This window comes from Pseudopipra pipra, chromosome 9, assembly GCF_036250125.1.
Source record: "Pseudopipra pipra isolate bDixPip1 chromosome 9, bDixPip1.hap1, whole genome shotgun sequence".
NCBI classification, from domain to species: domain Eukaryota; kingdom Metazoa; phylum Chordata; class Aves; order Passeriformes; family Pipridae; genus Pseudopipra; species Pseudopipra pipra.
Window position 1 is genome coordinate 6,843,790 of NC_087557.1, and position 26,800 is coordinate 6,870,589.

General features: G+C 46.1%; 1 protein-coding gene across 11 annotated transcripts in view; it reads left to right on the top strand.

The window, feature by feature from the left end:
• PACS2 (phosphofurin acidic cluster sorting protein 2) overlaps positions 1 to 26,800 on the top strand; it is a 78,558-nt gene that overhangs the window by 9,205 nt on the left and 42,553 nt on the right. For all 11 annotated transcript variants that reach the window (XR_010432652.1, XM_064664379.1, XM_064664381.1 and 8 more), the window contains exons 2-5: positions 18,491 to 18,578; positions 21,791 to 21,880; positions 24,255 to 24,380; positions 26,433 to 26,595. Coding sequence is in view for 10 of the 11 variants with exons in the window: in XM_064664379.1 (XP_064520449.1) it covers positions 18,491 to 18,578; positions 21,791 to 21,880; positions 24,255 to 24,380; positions 26,433 to 26,595 (467 nt within the window). In the remaining variant the exon portion in view is untranslated. The remainder of the gene's footprint in view (positions 1 to 18,490; positions 18,579 to 21,790; positions 21,881 to 24,254; positions 24,381 to 26,432; positions 26,596 to 26,800) is intronic.

The window sequence follows — 26,800 nt, forward strand, 5'->3', positions numbered from 1 at the left end:
TGCGAGAGGAACCTGCACAGACATACTGCTGCTTCTGGAAGGAGAAACAATTTACAGTGCTCAGCCCACCTGCAAAAAAAAGGCACAAAACAAATAAACAAACAAAGCATGAGCAGGTGTCTTAGATCAGAAGTGGGAACACACAGTGAGGTGTACAAGGCTGCCCTTTCACACAGCAGTGTGGCCTCATGTTAATTTATGTATGGGTGCAGTTTCACACTTTGGATGTCTGAGGCCATTCCCAGCCAGCCTTTCTTTCCATTTAATAGGTGAATTTTTCCAGCTAGTGCACCACCATATTTTGTATCTGTCCTGGCAGCTGCTGAGTGCCAGCCATGGGGGAGTAGAGCCTTCTTTCTAGGCAGAGTTTGCAGCCCACCAGGCAGGTTTGCAGTGCATCCTGAAACCACAGAAGTGAGAGTCTGGGGAGCTTTGTACCAGCTTGAAATGTCAGTCTGTGAACAGCTCATGAGGTTCTGTTGGAACTGCTGGAGTTATGGCTTCTCTTTGGATGCATTTGTCTTTGGGATTGTGAGTCTAGGTCTTTTTAAAAGAGCAGCCTCATTTTCTATGCTGGAGACACTGATTCCTTTCTCTCTTAGGGAACTGGTCTGATGTTGTAACTCCCATTAAAGTCATAGGGTTGTTGGAGGACGTCTCCTCACACACATTTTTACAAATATAGCAGGATCGTTTGAGGTCACTCAGTCTTGAGTTTCTTTAGGGATTGCACACTGTAGCTGGAGGCTGTGCTGGAGCTAGATTTCATTGCCTCTGGAGGGGCTGCGCTGAAAATGGGCGTCCGTAGCATAGGGTCTGATCTTGAGACAATCTTGCAAACTTCCCAGCTCCTCAGATTCACATGCAGTCTTTATTTCACCTTGTCATGAGTGTCCTGATTTCAGTGCTGCCTCAACCATGTGAACTCAGTGGTTTGTAACAGGGACAGGGACACTGCTGTTCTCATCAGAGACAGTAGTACCCGTTTCCCAGCCACCATCAGGGCTCTGTCTTTTTACAGTTCCATCTGTGCAGTGGGTAGCTGGCAGTGTAAGACAGGAGCATTTACCAGTTCTGCCTGTTACAGCAGGGCTCCAGCAGGTCACTCACTGAAGAGCTCTCTCAGATGTGTGCAGAGCTGTTGTACTGTCCTGACACCCTCCAGGTAAGGTTATAGGTAGCTTTTACCTGCTCCTCTGAGGCTGGTGTGTGGGGTGGCTCTGTGTAACCTACCCACTTAGGCTGCTGCTTGCCATTGCTTTCTGCCTTGTGCCAGCGTAAGCATTTGAGAGTTCACATGGTAAAGTGGCTAGGGATAGAGGGGTTTTGAGGGGTAGAGATGAGAAAGTTGGCTGTGTTCCAGTTGGATCAATTCTCTGCTGTATTTTGAATGGTCCAAATGGTCGTCCAGGCAGAGTGTGAGGATGAGGATGGAGCAAGTAGCCCACTGCAGCTCCAAAGTCAAGTGGAAGCAGTAAGTGGTTCTGCACGCTCCTAAAGTATGCATCATGCTTCTAATTTAGCCGAGTTTCCCTTTAGGCCGGGGAAATGACTTTCAATGACTGTGGGAGGAGAAGTCCACCCCTTTGTTTAGAGGCTCATGTTTTAGCTCTGTGCTAGAAACCCTGGGTGGTCCAAAGGCTTGTGTGTGTTCTCCAGCTCAGGGCTGCTGTTGTCAGAGCTGCAGAGCGGGTCTGGGGGAAGAGATGATTGGGCTAGAGGTGGTCTTGCCTTCTTTTGGGCTCTAAGGGGAGGTCTCTGGTGGGAAGAAGGTTTAGGGAGCCCGACTCTTTGTAATGGGATTCTCAGACAAGCACTTTCTAAGTTGAGTAATTGACAGTGTAACCAAAGCTACTGGAGATTGCCGGGGATGTAACTGAATCTTTCACACCGATTCTTATGCAAATTTAAACATGTGCTCCTGGCTTCTAATGGGACACCTACAAATACGACTGGCTCCATTCAGAGCTCGGCATTGGTGCACTGGAGTTTTAATTGCTAATGGCTTTATAGTAAGAGTGTGACTTGCAGAGCTGCATCCGTAGCAGTTTCTCAGTGCTGCCCTTGCCTATACAGGTGAAGTGTGGCACGTGGTTTGATGTGTTTGTTGTCGAAACTGTCCACTGCCATACTGCTCTGGTTCAGTAGCAAATGAGCCTGAACATTTCAGTGCTCTTTTCCTTGCTGTTGTGTTGGGGCTCATTGAAGGTAAATTAAATGACCTTGAGGTCTGCAGAAAATAATTTAGTCTAATTAACACTGAGTGCAAATTGTCTTAATTTTCTACTCAGTAAATATATAACTGTGAGTTGATAAGCCTATTTGATAAGTATTATTTTGGACTCCCGGGGGAGAATGGTGTCTGCAACCTCCTGGCATAGTTTCAAATTCAGGATTTTTTTCCTCTCATAAAGGTGCCACATGGTAACGGGGTAGTTGGTCAAAACCATGTGAATTTAATTTCTGTAAAGTACAAACAGCCTAGAAATGTTTATGTACAAAATATTCAGCCAGTGACTGTAAGTATTTCCATCTTTCTGCAAGAAATGAAGGTAATTATATAATCAGCAAAGATTCATATGGCTTAACTTGTTTCCCATCTGGCATTAGTTAAATTGATGTTTTCATCTGCATGACCTTTCAGGGTGGGGAGAAATGATGAAAATGGAAAACATGGCTGAAAAAGACCTTCCTAGAACATCCAGCCCATGTAAAGGCTGGAACAGGCCCACTGAACAGCCCCTGACAGCTGCTTGTGGGAGCAACTATTCCCCCTCTGCTATGGTCCATGTTACTGGGTATTGTAGGAGTTTTAAAATGGGTGGGTTTAGTTGACCAAGGAGTTGCCTGTCCTGTGTGCAGTCCTTCCCCTGTGCATAAATGTACGTTCAGACTAACTAGATTAACTACAGCAGGAAGAGCTTCCCTCTTAAAAGAAAGCTATTGTTAGAGCATTGCTTATCATAAATCTGTAGCACTTCTAATCCTGCTCTCCTCTCATGGCACTTTCCACTCTTCCATCCACCCGCTGATTTACAGTTTGCAGGGTCTGCTTCTGAGTTTCTTGGGGCTGTCCTGCAGCCTTCCTCTGTCATATCTTCCTCTCAGGTGGGCAGTTTTTAGCACCAAAAGGATCCTTCCAAAACGTCCTCTTTCATGAGAATACACCTGCGTGCTTTTTAGCTGGTAGAAAGATGATATGCTGCTTTCCTGATCAAGTTGCACCCACTGCTTCAAAATGAAGGATTTGCAAGGAAAGCTGAGAACTGCAAGAACTGGATCATATATATTTCATGTTGCTAGTGGCTTGCTAGGGGCTGAACTCCCTTTTATTTGCTCTGCTACCTCTTCCCTACGCTGTGCCTGAGAGCATGCCAGAATTTAAGGTGCTCCGATTTCTCTTTAGACTGGAGGGATCTGTATCTTCTTTCTGCCAGGATTCTGCTTTATTTCGCTCAGTAGAGTTGAAGACCATTAATATAGGCTTTATCCTTTCTTCATAAATAGACTTTGAGTGTCTCCAGGTACTTGGATAAGCTTTGTCTGTTCGTGTTCAGTCCCAGGGAGAATCTGAGACAGCCACTTGCAGATACCAAAGCAGATCAGAGGATGTTTTTCCTCCCAACGTGTAGCATTCAGCAGCTCAAGTATAAAGCTATTCACTGAGACAAAACTTTGGTGACTCTGTACCCTTGGCCCATGGGGGTGTGCTTGAGGATCAGAAGCCTGGCCAGTGCTTCGTTCAAGCAAGTGGGTAGAGCTTTTTCCAGGGAGAAAAGATTTCAGAGCTGGATTTTCTCTATTCTGCCTTTGGTCAGCATGCTCCTGTTCTTCTGACATATAAATGGCAGGTCCTGCTGAATGTCCTTAAAAAAACCCAAAACCAACATTTATAATAAGCTTTTACTGTTCATTCAATTGTTTCCTTGTTCCAGGATCATAACCTAAATGTCCGGTGGCTGTTTGTGTTCCTGCTGCACCTGTGTTCAAGGCCAGCTTTCTAGTGCCGGTCCTTTACTGTGCATGTGTGGAATGCAAAATGCTTAGCTCTCCTTGATGCCACAGTGGTGGCACGTTTCGAAGATGCACCTGCCTTGCCTGGGTTTGCATGCTCAGGTTTGCTCAGCAGCACTGCTCTCCTGCAGGTCCGAGTAGGCTGATTCCTCATGCTTCCACCTTTGCACAGCACTTGCACTCAAGAGGATTTCTGGGTCAAAAAAAACACACTCAGGTACTTGAGTACAGGCTCTGGTCCAGAGCTGGGTTGTGGGGAAGTTTAATCTGAGCTCACCAATGTCCCAGCTGCATGCTGCCTCCAGTGTTCTGTGGTATTTCCTTGTCCTCTGGACTCTCTCAGCATCACCACAGGCCACTGTTGTGGCTTTGAGCCCTGAAAGCAATGCAGAATGGACAGTAAAACTGTCTGGTGAACATTGGTAAAGCTGTGCAGTGCTTTATAGGGCTTCTAGGGAGGCAGGAAAAGGTGCTTTTTATCTTGTGTACTTTTTAGTGCCATGTAAACAACTCTGGCAGTAAAGCAAACAGGAATCCTGCTTTGCTTTGCTTTGCCAAGGAGTGAGCTGGACACCGGGCAGGTGTTTGTGTGAGGGTGCCACCATGGTGAGCTCTCAAAGGTAGCTTGAGTTTGCACAACAGTAAGACGATTTCACTCTGCTTTGCTTTGCGTCCACTAGGTCGTCATATTTTCTCTCTGGTGGTGGTCAGATCTGCTGATAGTTCGTATTTTAGCTGGGAAAAATGCCCCTTGTTGGGATTCTGGTATGTCTGTATACAGTCAAAAATGTTGAGTGGGCTGGGAACAGCTTCCAGCAAAGTTGTATCCGTTTCTTGGAGCTCTTGGAGCTCTTTTGTTCGGTAGAAATTCCTTTCTTTTCTCTCCCCCTTCCCATCCCCCTGACAGCCCACCTCTTTTCTGCAAGGACTTGCTGAGGTATAATTCACAATTGTGTGATTGAAGTGAAATATGCACAGCTGCAAATGCATTTTTAAATGATGCTTCATCGTTAAGGCATCTCTCAGAACAGGTTGGCAGTTCCAGTAGCCATCAGAGTGTGGTAACAAAGAGGATTTTGTTGAAAACATTTGACTTTGATTTTTATCAAGCTCTGATAATGTTTTGACCATTTGCTAATTTTGAGTGCAGATAGAAAGTATCTGGAGCAGGGGAGATTTACAGTGGGAAAATATGTTAGATGTGTTCCTGAGAAAAGGGTACGTAATTGAGTTTTCCTTTGTTCTCCCTGTGTTGTATTGTGGAAATCATATGACAACTGGAGTGCAGTAAAGGATAAAAGTTAGACACGAGTTTTTTTCTGATGTTTGAAGCATTAGAAATATCCAGTCTTGTATGCTGCATCTTTCCTCTACCTTCCCACTGAACAGAGAAATTTTGCAACTTTCCTTTTTGAATCCATCAGACTTGATGCTTTTGTGATGCCTTGCTTTTTCTGGTGTGTAACAAAGCCCAGGAAGTGGAAGCTGCAGGCATACAGTATCCTGTTGCAGCCACTATGGCCCAGTGCTGCCAGGATTTGGTATGGGACTGCCTGAATCACAGCCATACCAAGAGCCAACGTCTGTTTATCGGTAGGTCAGAATAGATTTATTGACATGCAGGGCATCACAGAGGGCTTGAACCAGCTTGAATGGCAGAATTTGGTGTAGTTCAGTGTAAACAGTTTTCTAATCTGGAAATTCAACAATTCAGTCTTTTCTCCCACAGTTACTGACTCTTGAATAGTGAATTGAGGCTCCTTCTCTAGCTTTTGTTTCTCTGTGTTCTGTCTTCTGCCAGCAGGCTGCTGCTGCTCCTGCTAACAGTCTTCTGGACTATATTGGTTCCAAAATTATCACCACATTTTCCAAATTATTGCAGGAGTAACTTTGGGCTTTTCTCCTGTGAGTGAATTCACACTCTCCACCAACCCTCCCAGAGTAGAAGCCAATCTCTGTTTGACTGGTACATCTGCAAACAGAGGACCCCACTGAATATCAGTCATGGGGGGCCATCTGTGTCTGCAGCATTCTTGCTGATTTGGATGTGAAAACAGAGAAATGGCTTAGTAATTTGTAGTTATATGAACACTTATATGCAGTCAGAGTTCTCATATACATTACATACAACAATCTGTTAGTGAAGCAGTTGTAGCATGAGCTCCCTTGGCTCCAGTGTTACCCTTCAGCCAGTTTCAGGGTGCTTGCTGTGAGCTGACCTTTGTTTCACAGTGATGGAAATGAAGGCTCAAACACCCAGGGACTGGTAGCAAATCTACACTGGCTCTCTGGAGAGCTCACCAGGATTATGCCAAAAACATATAATGTGCATAAATACATTTCTTATACGATTAGCCTTAGGCCCCATTGCAAAGTTTGTGCTTGGTGTTAGCTGCAGTCATATGGTGAAAATCAGAGGTTGAGTGTGATCCTGTGAGTGAGGACAGCATAAAATTAAGGATAAATCTCATCCTGATGGTTGAAAAAAATGTTGTGGCACTTATCCCTGTCTCATCCCCCGATGATCCTCAACTGTTCCTGTGACAGAAATGCTCTTTGACAGCCTGTGTATGTGTACCTAGTTTCAGATGTGCCATGCCTCATCCATGAGCAGAAGCACTGACCACAAAATGATGGTGATATCTATTCCTTGGTCTTAGCATCCCTGTCATGTTAGTGTTAGCTGATTGCACCAGGCATTAGAAGGGAATGTTTCCAGGGAGCTGAGACTGGTCTGGCTGTTGACTTTGGTCTCCAAGAGTGATCTAATGGTGTGGTCCTGTGCACAAATGGAGTAACTATCTTATTCCTGGATGGGCTCCTTGGTAATCCCTCCTATCAGTGAACTTTAATATTCTGCTGAGGAAAAGTGGCCTCACAACCTCTGCTTGTTCATGCCTCATTTACCTCTGCCTGCTTATTTTGTAGAGCATCTACAGCTTATCTTGATAAATCCTGTTTCAGTGGGAACTCACAGGCCTGGGGACCGAATGAGTTATTATTGTTATAAATTACTTTTTGTTTTATTGCTTATATTCAGCATTAAAAAATCCAACAGGGGTCTGTTACAAGTTCTGAACAGCAAAGATGAGCATTTTGGAACACCCTGTGTCTGTCACAGCTCACTGTTTTACTGGCTTACACAGGTCACACTGATATTTTAATAAATATTCTTGACAGATCGAACTAGCAGGTTCACACACTTGCTTTGCTGCTCCCTTATTGCTTTCAGGAATGAAATATCACCAGTAATGATCCTGAAGAAATGTAATCTCTAAATAATATTGAATCTCTGCTTGCCAGCTCAACTTCCGACAGCTGCTGAAGAGGTTTAGAGTATTAAGAAAATGCAAATGTTTTTCTGGAGCAATTCAGTGTGTTCTGCCTGCCACTGCCAGTGTTTGGCACCGGGATTCTTCTGAACTCCTTCAGTAAAACCTGCGGTTCTTTTTTTCCCTGATAAACCTAAAGGTCATAGTAGGCTTAAGAAAAGAGGGTAAGCAAAGTCTGAGTTGCCAGGTTTTCTCCCTTTTTCAGGAGAAATGCAGAGAAATCTGTCACGAGGGGTTTTTGCAGAGAAGAAAATAAACAGAAAATCTTGTGCTGAGTTATTTCCAAACAAGTGCTTTCTTTTCAGTAGTGATTCTTTAAACTAGAGCATACAGAGTATATTTAGATGTGAAGAGAAAGACTAGGGGGGTAGAAAGACATTTTTAAAGTAGTGTTGAGAGACATTTTTAGATCATCTGGAGACTGGGATTTTCTCTAAAGGAGGCTGCTCTTATTGAGAGAGGATCAGAAGTGCTCTGAAAACCTGAGCTGTTTGCAACCCCACTGCAAGGTCTGGAAATGCATCTCCTGGCTGTCCCCCAGGCTATAAGGTTAGCCTGGTCATGGAGGTGCCTTCCCACTCAGTTATCTCCTCAGAGCAGGGAGAGGATGTTTGGTGCAGTCTTTGCCAATGCAAAATCTGCTGGTGCTTCACTGTAAAGTGACCTCCACAGGTCATCTTTAAAGACTAAAGAGATCCCGATTTCTGTTCATTAGTGTGCTTTTGGTGGGTTCTGTAGTTTTCAGGGCTGTAGTTGGAGAGCTTGTGTTGTGCTTGGCAGCAGGCTGGGCACTGCACTCTCTGTGAGCCTTTTCAGTTCAGTTCAGCTGGTTTTGGAAGTTAAAATATTGCTTCTGGTTACTGCTGAAGTTCCATCCCTGGCAGTAGCGCTGGTAGTTTCAGTTCAGCCATCTCATTCTTGCATCAGCTGGGGTAATGTGGTTAACTATTTGGCTTTTAGAATCTCATTAGATCCCTTTTTCCTGTTCTTTGGTAATTTCCTTCCCAGCTTATCTGTGCTCTTCTGAGCACTCCAGCAGACAGTGTGGCAAATGAGCAAGCGCTGCCCAGAATATTTGATGGTAGAAATGCAAGGGATATGTGCTGGAGCACAGTGCAGCTTCAATCAGAGGCATCAAGAGGCATTTCTTTCCTTGCAAGGAGCGCTGAATGCTTTGGCATTTTCAGACCTTTTTTGACCACTGTTAATGTTGCAAAGCTCCTCTCAGTTTGCACCTTCCTTTGCAGGGAGACAAATCTGCCAGGGACAGAACCTTTCAGCTGCTTTACCCTCGGTGTTTTGTTCCAATTTGAGGGATGTTAACCAATGTTTCCAGTGTGTTAAATACTGAATAGAGTTCCCCAGTTTAAGTGGCAGGATCCAGAGTTCTTTGTGAATTATATTTAGCGCTGACGGAGGCTGCTTTGTCAGCTGTGTGTCGTTGCCTTGTAAAAACCATCACAGTTAAATAAATGCTTCTGGGAAAGAACCACCTTCCTTTTATAACTGTTTAATGTGTTTGATTTGGAAGCATCCTTTCAGTTGTGGCCAGCATTGCAGTCCCATATTTAAAGCACCTCTGCACAGATGAGCCAGAGCTGTGGGGCTCAGAGGAGCTTGGTGCTGTCAGAGCACACAACTGAGGGGCTGTGAGAGTTACACAGGGTGTTTGGTGCAGCTGTAGAGATTGCTCTTTGTGGAGCTGGTGGTTCTAACCTTCCCTTTGACTGCTGTTGAATACATTGGGGTTTGGGGTTTGTTTTCCCTTTGCTGCTCCTTCCCTGTAGTTGGGGTTGCTAGTGCTGTATTTTTGGAACATCTGCATGCTGGAGAGAAGTCACACTTTGGAGTGTTAAATAGTTCTGTTGTATTTGAGGCATGATGAGAATTTTGCAAAAAAAAATTGTTTCTAACTTGGGTAATGAATTCTGATATTTCTTTGGCCAACATCCCATTAATCTCTGGAGTCAGAGAAGGAAGGAGCCGGCATTAAACATGGGGCAATTAACAAAACAGTGTAGACCATCGTCTCTGCGAGCTATTGGGGTGGCTGGCTGCATGTGCCTATCTGGAAGAAGGCCAGAATGGCAGGCTTGGACAGACTTGCTGCAATGAGAATGGTATTGGGATCTGTGAAGTGTTCTCCTATTTTGAAAGCAGGCCTGCCAGTGAGATGCTTTGCATATTTGATTGCTATGCTGGCTAATACCAAATGTACCATCAAAGTTCTCAAATGTTTTTTACTGCTGCTGCATGTTCTGCCTGTATTCTAACAGGATGCTTTTAGTTCTCAGTAAAAAAGCAAACAGCCATTTGGGGTCTAAATTATGCCTGTATGGTTCTCCCAGCTTGTATACATTGGGCCACATGGCAAACTTCACAAACAAAGCGATGTTCACTGGCACCTGATGCAACTGGTTTAAATCAAGGTCTGTTAGGAATGGGCCGACTGCCCTGGCTTTGCTGCCTTGGGTCCAAGGAAAAGCAAGCTCAAAAACAAATGTAAAACCCACCTCCAAAATTCCTTTTAAAAAACTCCTACAGCAGGTTTCAGACAGTCTTGTTTATTCACAGTGGTGTAAGGTGGTTGTCTTCCAGAGAAGCACCAAATCTTAAGAACTATGTGGCATCAGGATCTTGGCTTTGACTGAGAGGGCCATGTTTGTGTCTAACTTGCTCGTGAACTGGGAATTGTTCTTAGATGACTGAGTGAGAAGTAATTTGATGTGACCCATGGCATGAGCCAGTCTGGTCTCTGGAGTGACGGGCTGTTCAGCTCGCCTCTGCATCGGGTGATGTGGAAGCTATTCAAAGTGGAGAGAAATAAGGCAGAGAGATGGCAAGTTGTTCATGCCTTGAGAGCAAGCTCAGCCTTGGGTACAACAAGAAGCCATCTGTCTTTCCTTGACTGCTTTCTTAGCTGAAGGCTTCCTAGTCCTGTTTTCTTATGATGAAGAGATCACAGTGACAGATAACCCGAGCCCTTCGTTACAAGCTCTTCTGACATGGGCTTGAAGTCAAGGCTCCTGTTGGCATAGTTTTTTCCTCTTGATGACTGATTTACAGACAGCGGGGAAGATCAGGATATTTCAGGCTGAGCCCTGATCTCTAAAGATTTGCAGGCCTTAGGGACAGTGTGTGCTGTGGCTGGGAATGTGCTGTGTCCCCAGGGTACCACCAGGTAACAGGAGTGTGCAGAGAGCACAGCACCAGGTGGCACAGCAGCAAGCTCTCTCTGTGGGCGGCTCAGCAGTGGGAACAAAATGCAGAATGGCACCTAGTGCAAGAGTACTTGGGGACCTGTGCTTCCTGCTATCGAAAAGAAAATATTGAATACTAAACCAGACTAACTGGTGCAAGACCTCCCTCTGAATGTGCCTGCACTCTGGCTCCTTGCTGGGATGGGTCAGGGGAGCTGCTGGGGAAGAGAATGTTTGGAGAACAGAGTTCTTGACGCAGTAGTGAAGGAGGATTTGCCATCACTCTGCTCCAGAGGGAGTGAGCAGGAACAAGCAGGCTGTCGGAGGAGCTGGTCTCATTTGTTGCATGGATGCGGAGAACTGGTCACGTGCGGGCTGTGACATCCCCAGTTGCTGTGGAGATGTTACAGCTCCCAACCTGATTCTGCTGCCACTGTGTTTGGGGATGCTGTGCTCAGGGTTGAGGCACAGATGTGGTGGAGGAGAGGACAGGGAAGAGAGTGAGGGTTATCTGGACAAGGCACATGCTGGAGAAAACATGTGCCTTGAGGCACTTTCTTTAACCCTTTTGTCTCACTGACAGGTGCCTGTAACAGAGCTGGCTACCACTGCCAGGATTTCCTTGGGTGTGTGCTGGAAGACTGGGTGCTGGCTTTGTTGTTGCAGGTGGCTGCAGCACTGTCAGCTTGGGAGGGGGATGCTGGTACAGACAGGATGGATGTGCTGCTTTGTGCCCTGAGGCAAATTGGACTTACCAGGAACCCTTTGGCTCTGATGGTCCTTCTCGTCAGCTGGTGACTTTGGGCAACTCCTGCTGGTCCCACAGGGTTCAGGGGCAGATGGGACTGGCTCCTGGCAGGCAGGGAGTGTTCCTGTAGCATGCCTGGAATAGTCGATCCGGGTGACCAGGCTGCTGTGTGACAGGCACGGCTGTCTGGAGCAGGAGGCCAGCGAGAAGGCAGGTTGCATAAGGAAGGCATGCAAGGGAGGGGTGAGCCAGAGAGTAGAGGGCTGTTGGATTTGTTCCAGCTGTGAAGGTCTCTCCTCTTCATCCCCCACCCCTTGATTTATTTTTTGCATTCTTCCTCTGTCTCCTTTTGGTTTGGGGCGTGATTCACTTGCTCATTTGTGTATATGCTTTTGCACCAAAGTGTGAGGCACATGTTGGGAGCTGCCCTCCACCCTGGCTGGCTCACAGAAGTTTAGTGCGTTGTGCCTTTGCCTTGTTGCTGGCTAGCTGAGAGTTGCAGCCCTAGCTACAGAAATGGTTGACCAGCCCACATCCTAAAGGCTTTCCCTCCCTGAGGAGGTGTTTTGACTGTGTTCATTAGCTGTTCAAATGGGAGACTGGCATTTCAGTGCTTTTAAGAGTTTCTTGGCTGTACTGCAGTCCATGGATATCTCTGCAAGCTTGTTAGACCCATAGCTACCACTGGCTTTTGGTCAGATGGATGTGGTTATGCCTGGTCTGTCTCCATCTCATTCCTTGGTGGTGGTGCCTCTGGCTACTGCAGCTATTACTAAATCAGTACAACAAATATCAGGTGTGTTTGTGTCTTCTGTAATATAGAACGTGTAATCCTGATGTCTGTCAAAGGAGCCTTAACTATGAATCAGCTTTTCATTATTTGCTGACTTTTTAGTCTTTAAAGCTAATAAAGCACCTTCCTACTGCCTCAAAGCTTTAACAATATTGATCAGTACCATAGGTGCTTTCATTGGTGCTCACTTTGGTATCAGGTCACCATGCAGTCCTGTTGTTCAGGATGCAGGGTTTGGAGGAGGCAAGCCAGGAGAGGTGTATTTAACTACACTTAGGCCTATGCTTGGTTTTGCAGGCAGCATGGTGTGAATACATAGGTGAGTTTACCTAACTCCTTTACATTCCACCTGCATGTCTGAGAAACAAAACTAGTCCCTGCTTTGTGACTGGTTGAGTTTTTTTCCTTCTCTAAGTGACCCTGTAAAGGGGTTTGAAACCATAAAAATGAAGAGTGAGAAGCTGAATGTGTTGTGTGTGTGTGTAGGAACTGAGATCTGACAGGCCAACAGATGTGCTGAGAGCTGCTTCTGCTCTTGCTGAGACGACTTCTTAAAAGGAGAGGAAGCTGCTGTTTCTCGGTAGCACAGTTCAGAGCATGTACCTGGAGGTGAGCAGTTGGTGACAGACATGCTGATTTACTGGTAGTGTGACTTGGAATACATCACATCTCGGTCAGTTTGTCAGAACATGGTGTGACACAGCTGCCAGCTCACGAGAAACTTTGCTTGGCTGCCTGAAGAGTATGTGAAACTGTGGAGATGCAGCTTGAACCACTGTGGGTTTCACCAGCATGGCTGTATCTCAGTAGTGCCCTTTCCTTCCCGGACTATTGAAGCACTAACAAATGAGAAGTGCCAATAGAATATGTAAACTCTGTTTTGTGAGCTGGATTGTTCGGCTTGCAGGAATCCTGATCTCTTCATGCCCTTGGTGAGTCCCCTGGAGCCAGCCAGCAATGTCTTGCCCTAATGAAGGTCGACATCTCTCAGCATTTTCCAAATGATGTGCTGGATTGGAGTATGTAAGCTCGGATGCGCTTTACTACTTAGTCATATTAAATTCAAGTAGCAAATGTGCCCATGCAGAGTTCTAGGATCTTGTAAAAATTACACTGATCTGCAAAACTTTAACACGCTCACCCCTTTTGTATACTCAGTTTAGAGCAGGCATATTTGTAATATATTTGAAGCGAGCAGGACAGTATTTCACCTATAAAAGGATAGTGTCTGTCTGTACGTGTGTGTCCTTTTGACGTCCAGGGTAGAGCCTGTTGCATAAAATAAGCTGCCATCCTCTTACCTGTCTGAACAAGACCTGCTTGCTACAGCATTTCTATGGATCTTAGTCTCTAGAATCTTTAGAGCTTAATTCTCTGTATTAATGCTGGGAAGAGGATTTCAAGATCCTTCAGAAAAAGAACAATGGAAATACTGGCTCTGCAATTGTTTCCTGGCTGCTTAAACCTTACTTGAATGGATCTGTAGCTAGAACAGCTGACTAAAGGTTAGCTTGGTGGGAAGTGTGAATGAAGGACTATTGGGTTTCTTTGCAGGTTGCTCAGGTTATGTTTCTGGCATGATATAAATTGGGTTGCTTGACCTCTGCATCCTCTCTTAATTTCATCTTGCCTTGGAGCTTCCCTGAGAATGGGACCAAGATTAGATCACTTTGATTAAATTAGCACATTAAGCTTTGGAAAGTGAGGAAGCATCTTTCTGCAGCTCCTGCCACTGCTGACCTTGCCCAGAGGCCCCACTCTGGCATCAGAGGACAGCACTTCTCCCCTGCTTTGTCCCAAAGCTAACTCCTAAGCCAGAACAAAACCCCGCCTTTAGCATGTAAGTGCAGCAACAGGTTCATCCATGTGTTGTTCTTCTCTCCCTGGGCGTGTGTGGAGCATGTACAAGAAAATTTTGCAGTTGGCTGTTCGTGCACTGCATACATTCATACCTTGCTGAAGCAGCTGCCTTCGAAACATGCTGTGCAGGGCTCTTCACTCCAACCTCTCCTGCACAGGCGCCCCCATAGTTATGTGCAGAATGGCTCTGTTTGTCTGGGCCAGTGCATGTGTAGGTGGGTGTCTCCCTCCACTTCTCCTTCGAGTGGCTCGCGATTTTTTTTTTGGGGGGGGGGGACTGACTTGGGTGTCAAGTGTCAGCTCAGAGCAAAACACTCAAAGTTGATGTTGAAAGCACGAGGCTAGTGCCGAAATGCTGAAAGTAACTTGGATGAGGTGAAACTGTCCAGTGGCCAAACGGAAACCAGTTCTTCCTTATAGCCATCGGCTGATTGAGGTTTTCAGACCTTGGAGGAGAGCACTCTTGGCATGAAACACTTTCTCTGGGGACAATATCTTCACAGCTTTTAACTTGGACAAAAGGTTTCTGTGTATTAGAGTCTTCCTGCCCCAGCTCCCATCTTGCACTTGGAGTCCCCTATAGCTATGGATGCATCCTGTTATTATTCTCCACTTCTGCGGGGTTTAATTAAAATGCAGGTCTTTAATTTTTACTTTTTCCTTCCTGTTGATTCGACTGTCTCTGCGTGAGCGAGGTCTTGCTGCAATTACTGTGCTCCCTGTGGAGAAACAGGCATTTAATTCAGCGAGGCAGACTCTTTCTTGGAGGGGGTTTATTTTCCTGATTTTCCTACGCAGAGGGATGCAAAAACAAAACATCCAGTGAGTAAAGAATGTGACACTTTATTTGTTGTTCTGGACACGTTTGCTGAATCTCGGTTACCAAATGTGATGTTTTTGCAGATAGCTGCCTCCTTAAGCAAAGAGCTCATGATGAAGCTGCTCGGCACGACTTGCATTAGAGAGGCGAGTTGAAACTGTTGGGTCAGGTCCAGGTTTCCTCTTGAAAACTGTGTTCTTGCAGCAGTGATGTAAAAAGATGGAGTTCTGTTGTAGAATGCATTAAGCATGATTTTGTTAACCTGAGAATGGGGTCAGGCAAGTAACTTGTGCCTGCTTGCCATGAGGGGCACGTGAGTGACCGGAGGGGACGCAGTGCCTGCTGCTGTGTGGGACCCAGCTGTGCTCCTAGCAGGGAGATCTACTATGAACCTTCAAATAAGGATGGAAATATTGGCTCTCAGATTTCCACTGCCCTTATTTAACACTGCTTCAGCTAACTTTGTGCTTTTGCTAGCTAACCGCCCCCATGCAACTGTAAGTCACTGCTGAAACAAACATGCAAAGAAAGTTTCTCTGCACCTCCTGTATTGCAGAGGTTTCAAAATACTACAGGCTCTTTCAGATCCAGACTTGAGGCTTCCTCAGTTCCCTTGTGTGTGTATGTTAGGTTATTTTCTGTGTTCACAGAGATCATGTCTATATGTATTAAGAACTTCTGAATGTAGCCTTATTCTGAATGTAGCCAGGTGGATCTTTGCACATCCACTTGTGTCTGTCATGTTTTTCTTACCAGCGTCTAACCTCAACAGGCTTGTTGATAGAAGTGGTTGCAAGATTGGTCCCTTTCCTGATCCCTAAGACTTGATGGACTTAGAGCAAAACCAAGGCAAAAGATAAGTGTATGTAAGGAGGTGCCACCATTATCAGAGGCAGTTATGATACGAATTCTTGCTGTGCCTGTGTGTGTGAGTAGTTCAGGATCCTTGTGCTGATGGCAGGGACACCACACTGGCTCTGGATGCAGTTGACGCACTTGGTATATGCCTTTTCGTGATGATTTGAGTAGGATATGGCCCCTTTCTGCCACATATTCTGAAGGTTGCTTTCATTTGTAAGCTGACCTGAAACAATAAGTATGTTGAGGGTAAAAGTGATTTGGTGGGATTTAAACTCTGATTTTTATCCATCCCCCCACACACCCCCGCTGATGGAGAGGATAAACATGTCATTGTTTTTTTGTGTGAAGTGCCTTTTAGTACCAGCAGCCCAGCCATGGGGGATAAAGAAAGCAGATGTGTCCCATGTCTTTTTTAACTGCTTTTGTTTTTCTGATCAGTTTTTTTTTTTTCCCAAGCAGCAAGTGCTCCACAGGGCTTGATCAAAGCTCATAAATGATGAATTGAAGGAATGCCCAGCGGAGAACAGAACGCCCTCCTTGTGCTCTGCTGTGTATGCTGAGAACATCATTGTTTCTTCCCGTACCTTTTCCATTCTCGGCTCGGGGCTGGAGAGAAAAGGCTTTTTGTTCCTTGTCCGTCAGCTGAGACAATGCCAGTGTGTTGTCCTACCTCTGCTCTCAGCACCTGACTGGCCCAAGCTCTGTGGGTTTTGGCAAGCTGAGCGCAATTGTCCTCCAGCTACAGCATTACAAAGAAAACAAACGGCTTCACAGCCTCCTTCCTCCAGATCCTGGCTTGGCTGGTCCATGGCAGCAGCCACGTGTGCCTGTGCTTGCCGTTCTGTTCAGGATGAAGAGCACCCTCTCCTGCGCTCCAGGTTGAAGGATGCAGTTTCATCTTTCCCAGATTTCCAGTGCCCATGGACACTTGGGTTTGCAGTTGAACAGCCTGGTCTCTCCTGCTTCGCTCAGGGGAGGCTCCAGCTGTGGGGAAAGGGGCGCTTGGTTCCCCTTTGCCAGCCCAGCCCAACTGCAGTTGTCCTGCCCTCTTCTGACATCCCTCCTCCAGCACCCAACGCCATCTCCAGCACATTTGTCTCAGTGACTGCACACAGCTGCTGGGGGTGTGACAGAGGGGGACAGAGGCCCAGGCAGGCCCAGTTTTCCCACCTCTCTTGTAATTTCTGCAGCATCTCTGGCTTTGCTGTCTTCTGGTGCAAAATTCTGCAAAGGAGAGAGTTTGTAGATCTCTTTCTCTTGGTTTTAGGGGGCTGATAGCAAGAACCACTACTTTGCAAATGAGCAGGGATAGCAGATGGCATGGGCTGGGGTGGAGAAGAGGCTGGAAAGGATGTGCTTGGAGAGGTGTTTGACTGCAGCTCAGACTGACTCTGCCCTGTTGCTAGCTGTGTTCCAGAGCTCAGGCAAAGCCGCGACTGTTTCTGGATGAGGCAAGAGGCACTTGCTTCAGTATCTGCCACAGCTCCTGTCAGGAATAGCCTTTAGCTGCATCTCCCCTGGAGTTTTGCAGCCAGGCTGATCATATCAACCCTGAGGCATTGCAGCAAAGCAATGTTTCAGCTTCCCACTGTGGTGAGAAGATGGTGGAGGTTCAAGTCACCCCTTGGCAGTACTGACTTGTTGTTATCCTGGCACCAGTGTGGAGTCCTGTAGTTCAAGTGCAGGCTTCAGTCAATAGCACTTGTGCTAGTCCTTCTTGGTCATGCACCTAAATCCAGCATAAGGTCCTCTTCCTTTCCCATCTACTGCTGGACTTCAGCCTTTAATGAACACCCCTCATGTTATACTTGATGTGGGAGAAAGAGCTCTCCAGTGGATTTCAGAGGAGCCATGCTGAAGCCTGCTAATGTTTACATGTCAGAGGCCAAAGATGCCCATGCCACAGAGTAGGAACTGGACACACAAAGACCAGACGTGCTGGCTCCTGGCCAGTGTGACAGATGATGTCTAGTCACTAAAGCCCACCCAGCAACTTTGTCTGGCCTCTGCTCTCCTCAAACTGAGCTGCCTTTGCTTCAGGTTTATCTTTCCCTGAAGTTTGTTTATGGGTATGCCTTCTGAGTTCTCTCAGCTGGTGGTAACTTGTGTGAAATTGTGGCAGTGCCAATACAGTGATCCCTTTACCTCAGAGCCTTAATTCGGCTGCACCAAATCCCAAACTTCCATCTGCTCTCAAGCTCCCTGCACTGGAAGTGCAAACAGCTTTAATGAGAACAATGTAGCATTGCCTGGGTAAAGAATGTGATTTACTTGCATATGCATGCCATGTGAACACCAGGGCCAGAGGGCACCACTTGAGTCCTCTTCTTCTTTCTTTCTCCTTTTTTTTCCCCCTTTCCCATTAGAAATGCCGCTTGCACTTCTGTTTGGGGATGAGAAGGAGAATTCCTGGGTTGACAGGAGGTGGGAGCAAGATCTTTGGAAGCCAGGAGTCTGAAACTGAAAAAGCCAACAATCTAGGAGAGCTTTGTAGATGAGTTTAAAATTAGACTGACCCAGTGCTTTTATATTGCTGTAATTTAATTCCTTTGACCCTGAAGCTTTTGGTCTGACTGGGGGTAAGAGTTCCCAGGCTACGATCTGTGGAAGTCAGTGCTATGTGGTGCTCTCATGTGGCCATAGGTCTGTATCAGAGATGTATTTATGAAAAGTTGGAGAAATTCAGTCTGAGAAGCCAGAGAAGCCTCATATATTTCTTTTGTCTTTATGTCTGTATAAGTGTGTGGCTTGTGTCCAGAGCCTGTTCACCCTCAAACTGGGGTAATGCTGTATGTAAAAGCTGTTCAGAGCTTTTCCTTTTTCAGGCATGATTGTAACTTTCTTTTCTGTTCCTGTTTGCAGGTTGTGCAGCTTGACATTAAAGAAACTGGTAGTCTTAAAGGAATTGGATAAGGAGCTTATTTCTGGGGTCATTGCTGTCAAAATGCAGGTAATTGCTGCTCAGTTCTAAGAATTGTGTTGTTTGACTAAAAATACTGGCAGATGCCCAAACTGAGCTTCCCCTCCACGTAAGGTCCATTGCAGCCACAAACTTCTTCCCAAGTCTATCCGGGCATTCTGGGTGTGGAGTCTCTTCTGACCCTTCCCCCTACCACGTTTCGCTGTTGTAAGCAAAGAATATTGTTCACTGATGGCTCAGCATGAGATTATTTCCATGTAAAAACGCTCTTTACAGTTCATATCCTTCACCTCTTCTTCCCGAGCTGGCATTAAATCCAAGCCTGGTTCTCTATTTAACGTGCTCACTTTGGGGATGAACACTGTGGTAACTTAGTCCTGGTTTGGGGGGTCTGCAGTGTGGGCCTTCCTTTGCTGGTGGGCAGCTCTGCTGTTGAGTCCGTAGCCAGGTCCTTGTCGGTGGATTTGTAGGCTGCCTGTACATGTTAATTTGTTTCCCTGAAATACAGCTGTCATCCTAGGTAAATAACCCACTTTACAGCATACGTTTGTGCCATTTAATTAGGTGCCTTCATGTAGGTCACACTGCCTGGAGGCAGGCTGGGAAGGAAGGGGACTCGGTTCCACCGTGCGTCACAGCATCAGCTCGGCTCACGTGCTCCCACCACTGCAAATGCTAAAGTGCTTAACGAGTAAAAGCCTAGCAGTCCTATAAGTAGAAAAATACCATTAACCAGGCTGGAAAAGCTGCTACTTTTCAAATAAAAAAACTAGGCAAACCCCTGCAGAGATCCGGTTGTGTCAAAGCACACAAAATCTAGCTTGGAAGGTGAAATCTATGGGACAAAAAGACACAGCTGAGGATTTAATTGATATCTCTCATCTCCATGAGTTATCCAGCTGGGGTAAAAATGTGCCCCTCTGTGTTGGAGGAGGTTCATACACCCATACAGTGAGCAGAAAGGCAGGGAATTGCTTCACACACCTAGATTTGCAGGAACCTTGGAAGAAGCACTGCTGTGGGTTTCCAGGCTGACAGATACTGCTTGTCAAGGCTGAAAGCTTTCCATATGTTTGTGCTCCTGGATGGTTAATGCATCACTCTAAGGACTTGAGTCTTGTCAGTGAATGATCTACACCCAGAGCGTGTCAGATGTGGGTTGGAGAATTCAGTATCTTTTACTAGAGCAAAACCTTCTTTTCCTGTCCAGGTTACTGCTGACTGCTTGCACTTTCTGTGGGTGAAAGCTTGCCCCAGACCTGCAAGTCCAGTGGGAGTTTTAACCCGTAGGGCTTTTGGGGTATGTGTTGTGACCTGCCTGGCTGCAGTAATTCAGATGCTGGAACCTGAGCAGTCCTCTCCACACAGGGCAGATCCCTGAGGAACTGGAAAGCAGAAGGACTTGCCCTGTTCAGGATGTGCATCTGCCAAGTCCTAGGCTGCAGCTCACATCACCAGGATATCCTTATTTTGCCCTTTCCATTTGACCTAGAGGTGACAGTGGCTGGAATGACCATTGTCCAGAGAGTGCCTCACCTTGCATGTCCCTTGTGGGGGACCGCACCCGTATTTCTTTGGGATGTGATGTCAGTAGCAGTGCAGCTGTCAGACATAGGCAGGTTTGAAGCCCTGCTATTAAAAGTCCCTTTATAGCTTGCAGGTTATGATGCTGACAAGCTCTTTCAGGGGTGCTTCATTTGCCAGCACTCAGGTTTCTGACATGGCTGTTGTTTGAACCTGGTGATACTGGATCATCAACTATATGATCTCTGTCAAATGACTCACTGCCTTTGTGTGGGGAATTGCACGAGAGGTGTCAGACACCAGAGTCCTTCCAGAGAGGATGACTGAATTCAGACCTAATGAGAGCATCTTACCTGCATTTCCTGTGTCTCCTTGCAGCCTCCTGAACAGTGATGTTCAAAGAGTTGTCAACTGTATTTCCCAAGCCGTTGCTCTGTTTATCTGCTGCGGTCTTTTAAAAGCAACTATATTTGGTCTTTCATTAGATTTCAGGTTGCGTAACCAGTAAAGCAAGATTGCTGCTATTAGGAGCTTTGCACAGATGGAGCAGCTGCCACTGTTGCCAGTGGCCAGGCTCGCTGTGCTTCGCTTTCACATGTGCTGCTTGGCCTGGGGACAGCCCTTCGGTCCCTTGCTCTGCTCTGCTGTCTGTCTTCTGATCTGCTGGAGCTCAGGCACCTCAGCTTTTCCACAGAGGAGCTGGTGCTGTGCAGGAGCTGAGGCACCACTGCAGATCACAGCATTTGCTCTGGCTGCCTGAGCAATGCGTTTGGGGAAGAAGGGATGTAAACGAATCTCCGCTGCTGTCTCATCTCATGATGCTCTTTGAGGCTGATATGAGCAGACCACATTTCCCTTTGGATGTAGCTTGGAGGTGTTTGCCCCCCCAGTCTGTCTCCAATTTCCCAGATGCTGCTTTTTTGAGAGCTACAGTTCTGTGCTTCTGGGAGATCAGCCTGTCTGGACAAAGCCAGATCTGCAGCCTCAGCAGAACATTGAGCCAGAGACCTCTGAAACTTGCCACTGTGTTTGAACAATGCAAAAGGGTTTGCTAGGCAGCAGTCTGTCACGTTTTCCTGCTAGTTTTCCCTCAAACATTCCCTGAGATGAAACGCTCACACAGTAAATAGCCCAGTAACTCTGTTAATATATGGCAGCCCACATACAGGGCTGATTTGGAGTTGCCCTGTGATACATTAGGTCTCCAGACTCCACTGAGATGCTTAGTGGATTTTTTTTCTTTTATGTCCCCAGCTACTCGCAGTTGTTTAAACAGGTTAAAGTCTCCACTTTCCCCGGGGAGGGGTGTGTGCACAAACAGAAAAGTTCAGTCTGTTGTGGCTAACGCTGGGGATTTAAGCATAATGCTGCAGCATCCAGACCCTGGAGATGAGCCTTGTACCTACTGGCTGAAGTGAAAATATGAGACTTCAACTGGAGGGGTGGGGGTTGACTCACAGCTTTTCAATGCTGGTGTTTGGCAGAACAAAAGCTGCATTGTTGCAGTTAGGGACAGTAAATATGCCCAAATCTTTATTAGTCAAATATCTCCCTTTCATCTCATTAATATTTCACAGAAGTACAAGGGCAGACCCATCCAGTTCGCTTCTCCGTGGTAGTCCCTGACAACGTTTCCTGGTTGGCAGTAAATAGGACTGGAGTGGGATATGAGGGCTGGCTTCTGGGGAATTCACCTGATGGACTTTGTTTCCGTACAGGGCTCCAAGCGCATCCTGCGGTCTCACGAGATTGTATTGCCCCCGAGTGGACATGTGGAGACAGAGCTTGCACTGACCTTCTCGCTGCAGGTAGGGTGGGATGTCTGTGCTTGCAGTGAGCAGGGATATGTTGTGGGTCTGAGGTGAAGATCCTCAGCATGTTCTCATGTGCAACAACACAAACTTGTCTGAATTGCCTCTCAGCATTGAGAGCCTGAAGCTGGGTGCTAGTTCACAGTATTAGGGAACTTTCCTTGTTGTGCATCCTGGTTTTGGAGCCCAGGATAACCATGAAGGAGGAAGAACATGAAGACTGTCCTCTTCAAGTTATGGACAGGAATGTCCATAACAGGAACTGGAGCAAAACAGGATGGCTCTTTTTTTGCCTTTTGTTGCTTGCTTTATGAGTAAGCACTGGAGGATGGCAGCCATGGGGGTGACATGGAGTGCCAGTCTGACAGAAGGCAGTAGTAGGAATGAATCAGGGGAACTTCTGATTTGGAGTTGCCAAAGGAGGCACCATTTGTGGAGGCAGGAGCAGTGTGCTTATAGTTACTGCTGGCTCTGGAGTCACAGAAATAGCTGCGAATTGGAGCCACTGCATTTCATTAGTTCTTCTTTTCCTCAAAGTGTGCTGCTGCCCTGGTGCTACCTCCTGAGCAGGAAAGTTGGGTAAGGAGAGGCTAGCTTGCTGCAAGTGAGAGAAGATCCTCAACACAGCAGAGCCAGACAGACACTCAGAAGCATTAATATGTGGAATCTCGATTATCTGTGTTCTGGAACTGTTGGTTAGATCTTGACTTCAGGAGTTTGGTCTGGTAAGGAGAGAGGTTGAAGTGATGATGTGAGTCTGGTTGTTACTCAGACCTGTGCAGACCTGAAGCAGGTAAGATTTTGTTGCAGACGGATGATAACCCTGCAGCTGCCCAAGCAGATACACAGATGGTTCATGCTTCTGGTTCTGTCCTGGTGCAGCTCAGACTGGGTTAACTGCATTCCCTCTTTTGTGAGCAGGAATAACTGAGCCACATGCCAGGAATAGGCACACCTGGGTCCTGCGGCTGCAGGTTTCCCATGGTTGGGAGCAGAGCTGTAAGATGAGCCAGGTCTTCCTTTGCCAGTCCTGTGTCAGCAAAGGAGCAAGTCTGCAGATCTTTTTGGAATTAATTTGGAATACGGTTGGAGTTTTTTCTGGGTCTCACAGCAATGCTGCAGCAGGATGCAGAGCATTGCCTTTAACTCTGTTTCCCCTGACGGGGCTGGGAATTGAGCCAGAACAGGAGAGAGTGATGTCTGTGACACTGAGGCTTAGAAGAGGTGAGTGAGCTTAAAGCAGAGATGTGCTGCTGATCTCTGACTGACTGCATGAAGGATTGGTTGTCTTGGATGCAGTAAGCCTTGGGAAGCATTCTAGGATAGCAGGATTTTTATGACAACTTTTATTGTTACTTAATTGAACAACGGCTGGAAGCTGCTCCTAGCTAACAACCGCAGCTTAATTCAGATACAGTCTGAATTTAGTGCCTGGGATGTATTTGAGAGTGGTGATGGGATGGGCCACAAAGTAAAAGCATGTGGGTGTCACAGACGAAGAAGGTTTTGGTGTCTTGCTGCAGCCACTATCTTCATATGGCACTGTCAGCTCTTCAGACCTTATGCCTTGCCTCTGACTTTTTGAGCCCCTCTTGCCTCTTCCCTCTAATAACTTTCTTCCATCCTTGTTTAGGGATGTTGCACATTTGTAAAGTCACAGGCTCTGTGTGTTTTGAGGTTGTCTTTTAATCATGGGGAGTGCTGTTCCTCTCCTCTGCAGGGTTGCTTCCTTGGGCAATGAGCAGTAGATCCTGCCCTTACAGAGCATTCAGCTAATTAGTATTCTTGTTTGTGTGGCCACTGCTCCCAGCACCCTGTGGAGCAGTCAGGCTTGCTCTGGACTGCAAATTATTATCTCAGGGGTTTCTGGTGGCATTTGGTATTTGTATTTGTCAAGTGTTTTGATGGGCAGGAAGTTATTTTCAAAATGTTCCAAGGAAAAAGAAAAAGTAGGTCTTGCCTGCGGTGGAAGTGGCCTTTGCTTGGGAATGTCCTATTTGTCCACTGTTTGCAGGGCAGCCTGTGCTCCAGGAGGCACCTCTGGGGCTCCACTTCTGGGCAGCCTCCCTTTAGCTGTTGGGGAAAGTGTCTCCTGAAGGCTACTCATCTCCCTGGAACCAGGCTTGGGTTCAGCCCTTCCCAGACTGAACAGTTCCTCTGTGTTTTTGATGTGCTTGGCTGAGCTGTTCGGGCAGAGCTGAAGTCTTCTGGGGGATAATGAAGGACTGTCCACTGAGTGCGAGTTTGACGTAGGTGCTTCTAAAAGCCCAGGAATTAATCCCTGGGAGTGGAAGTTACTTGTGGAGCAGGTAGCTCGGGAGGTACTGTCAAGAAAAGTAACGAACTTTTTCCATTGTGTTTCCCACTGCAGTACCCTCACTTCTTGAAGAGAGAAGGCAACAAGCTTCAGATCATGCTGCAGCGGCGGAAGCGGTACAAGAACCGAACCATTTTAGGCTACAAGACTCTGGCTGTGGGGTCTATCAACATGGCTGAGGTGAGCTGCACTTGACGTGGTCTCTGTTTACACAGGTGGATGTTTTCCCTTCTCTTCAAACTCATTTTTATCATTTTCCTCATTGAGAAGCACCTGGCAGGATTTCATATAGCTGTCGTAATAGCTGTAATCGATATTCACAGAGCAATATTTTAAACGGGTTTTACTACTGAGTAATAATATTGAGCGTTTTCTGCATCGTATCTTGAGAGCTAAAGCTTTCACAAGGCTAACTTATGACCTTGTGAGGGTTTTGTTATTGTTTTGTGGCTCTTCTTAGAGTTAGGGGTCCAGATCAAAAGTGCAGAACAAGACAGATAGGGTCACTTGGGCAAGCCTTTGAACCCTGAGAAATGATAAAGTTAAAGCAAAGTTTGCTGTGCTTCTCAGTGCAACAGTATGACAGCTCAGCATTAAGTAATTCCTCCCATTTTGCTTAAAACACCTTTTGCCATTCTTATTTCATGGCTGTTCGTAATGTAGGTGGAGTTCTATTCATGAGAAGTAAATGATAAAGTTAATTCTGGAATCAAGTAGGGATAAATTATTCACTAAGGCTTTCTGAATGGTGTAGCTCTATACTTCATTATTTCATGCCCTGCTTAATGTCTGCTGTTTCTGTTTCTGAGTATTTAGGGGTGGGCTTAGCAGTAGCCAGTCCAGCTTAATCCCAATATTTTTCATCAGACTGCATTTTGTCAACAAATCATTTTTATCCAAAATAAGCTGGTGTTATGTTGTGGTGAGTTACTACTATACTAAATAATTCATTATAAAGACTACTTCTCTTCTGTGAGTTCAGCTTCCCTCAGTCTTGCAGTAAATGGTGAATTCCTCACTTGAATTGGTCAAGTTTGTGGTGTTGCAGCTAACATTTTTCCTGTACTGTGTTTGATTTGTTGAAGAACTAGAAATTAAATACTGCTGTAAGGCAGAAAACATGTGGGCCCATTAATTAGAACCATCAGGGAACTTCTAAGTGTTGGGCATTTGCTGCTGCATGTGGTTTCTCTTATGTCTGTTTGTAATGTCAGCTGACTGAGATCAGAAGGTCAAAAATGTTCAAAGGTGCACCATGTTAGGAAATAGTTGCTCTCCAGCTCATCTGGAATATTTATGAAATTGAAGTCTTAAGGAAAACAAATTTTACAAGCTCCCCCCCTTCCCTTTGCAGTTTATAGGATAATGACCCCTGAACTGCACTGACTCATTCCTTAAAAAAAAGAAAAGAAGTTCTTGTATCTGTTGAAACAAAGCAGCGAATTGGAGTTGAGGGTCTGAGCAGAGTTTCAGGGCAAGGGCATGTGTTCCTCATCAGCTCAGGTCTGTTTAGAGCCACGTGAGGAGCTGACAAAGCAGCCTGGTGTATGTTGGAAAGCTGAGGTGCAAGAGAGGGGGATATGCTTGCTGACTCTGGTGGGGCAAGAGCAGAACAGAAGACTTACATTCTGGGGAGAGCCCTGTGAGTGGCAAAGGAAGGAGGAACCTGCACTGAAATGTCCCTTTGCCTCCACCACTGTCTTGTTTTTCATGACCTACTGCTTCATTATACTGGGGTAGCCAGTTCCTCTGAGATTCATGGACTGGCTCTTTATAGCAGGGTTTTTTGCTTTAGGAAGCACTTTAGGTCTGTATCTCACAAAGAATTTTTGCTTTTACTGGCTCTTCTGCAGGGCTTTAAGACAAAATTACGTTCCTTAATTAGGTGTTCATAAGGTGGGTGACTTGATAATTTAAATCAGTACTGTGCCATGGAAGCCTATACATAGTAATGAGGTAGTCAAGTACTGTGCTTCAGGGATGAGCTAATCACCTGTTAAACTCAGAATGTTTTTTTTCTTTCCTTCCATCACTTTCATTAGTAGTCAGATATAATCTCAACTAACACTGTGTATTGCCTGCAAGTGGTTCCTGCAGTTGCAGGGTCTTGGCTGCTTCTGTTCTTGGAAATGTGGAGTGACTGTGTTAACATAAATAACTCTTGTAGTATGCAAATGATGCAAGTGTAAATACATTTAAATGCAGATTTGTACAGCTTAATTTCTGTCCTAGGTCATGCAGCACCCAACAGAAGGTGGCCAGGTTCTGAGCCTTTTCAGCAACATCAAAGAGGCTGCAGTGAAGGTAGCAGAAATTTGGATCTTCTCCTTGTCCAGTCAGCCAATCGACCATGAAGACAGCACCATGCAGGCCAGCCAGAAAATCAAGTCTACAGGTAAGAGTTACAACCACATGCTCTGAGGACCAGAACCAGCTGCAGTTAAACCCTACCTGAGTTTAGATGCTTCCTGGGACAAATGAGAGCTGGTTTGCACAAGTTGCTGTGTCTATAACTGATTAATGCAAAGAGAACCCACTTTGCAAACGAGTTGCTGTGTAAGCAGGGAGTGTGACAGGAGTGGGGGATCGAGTTGTCAAAG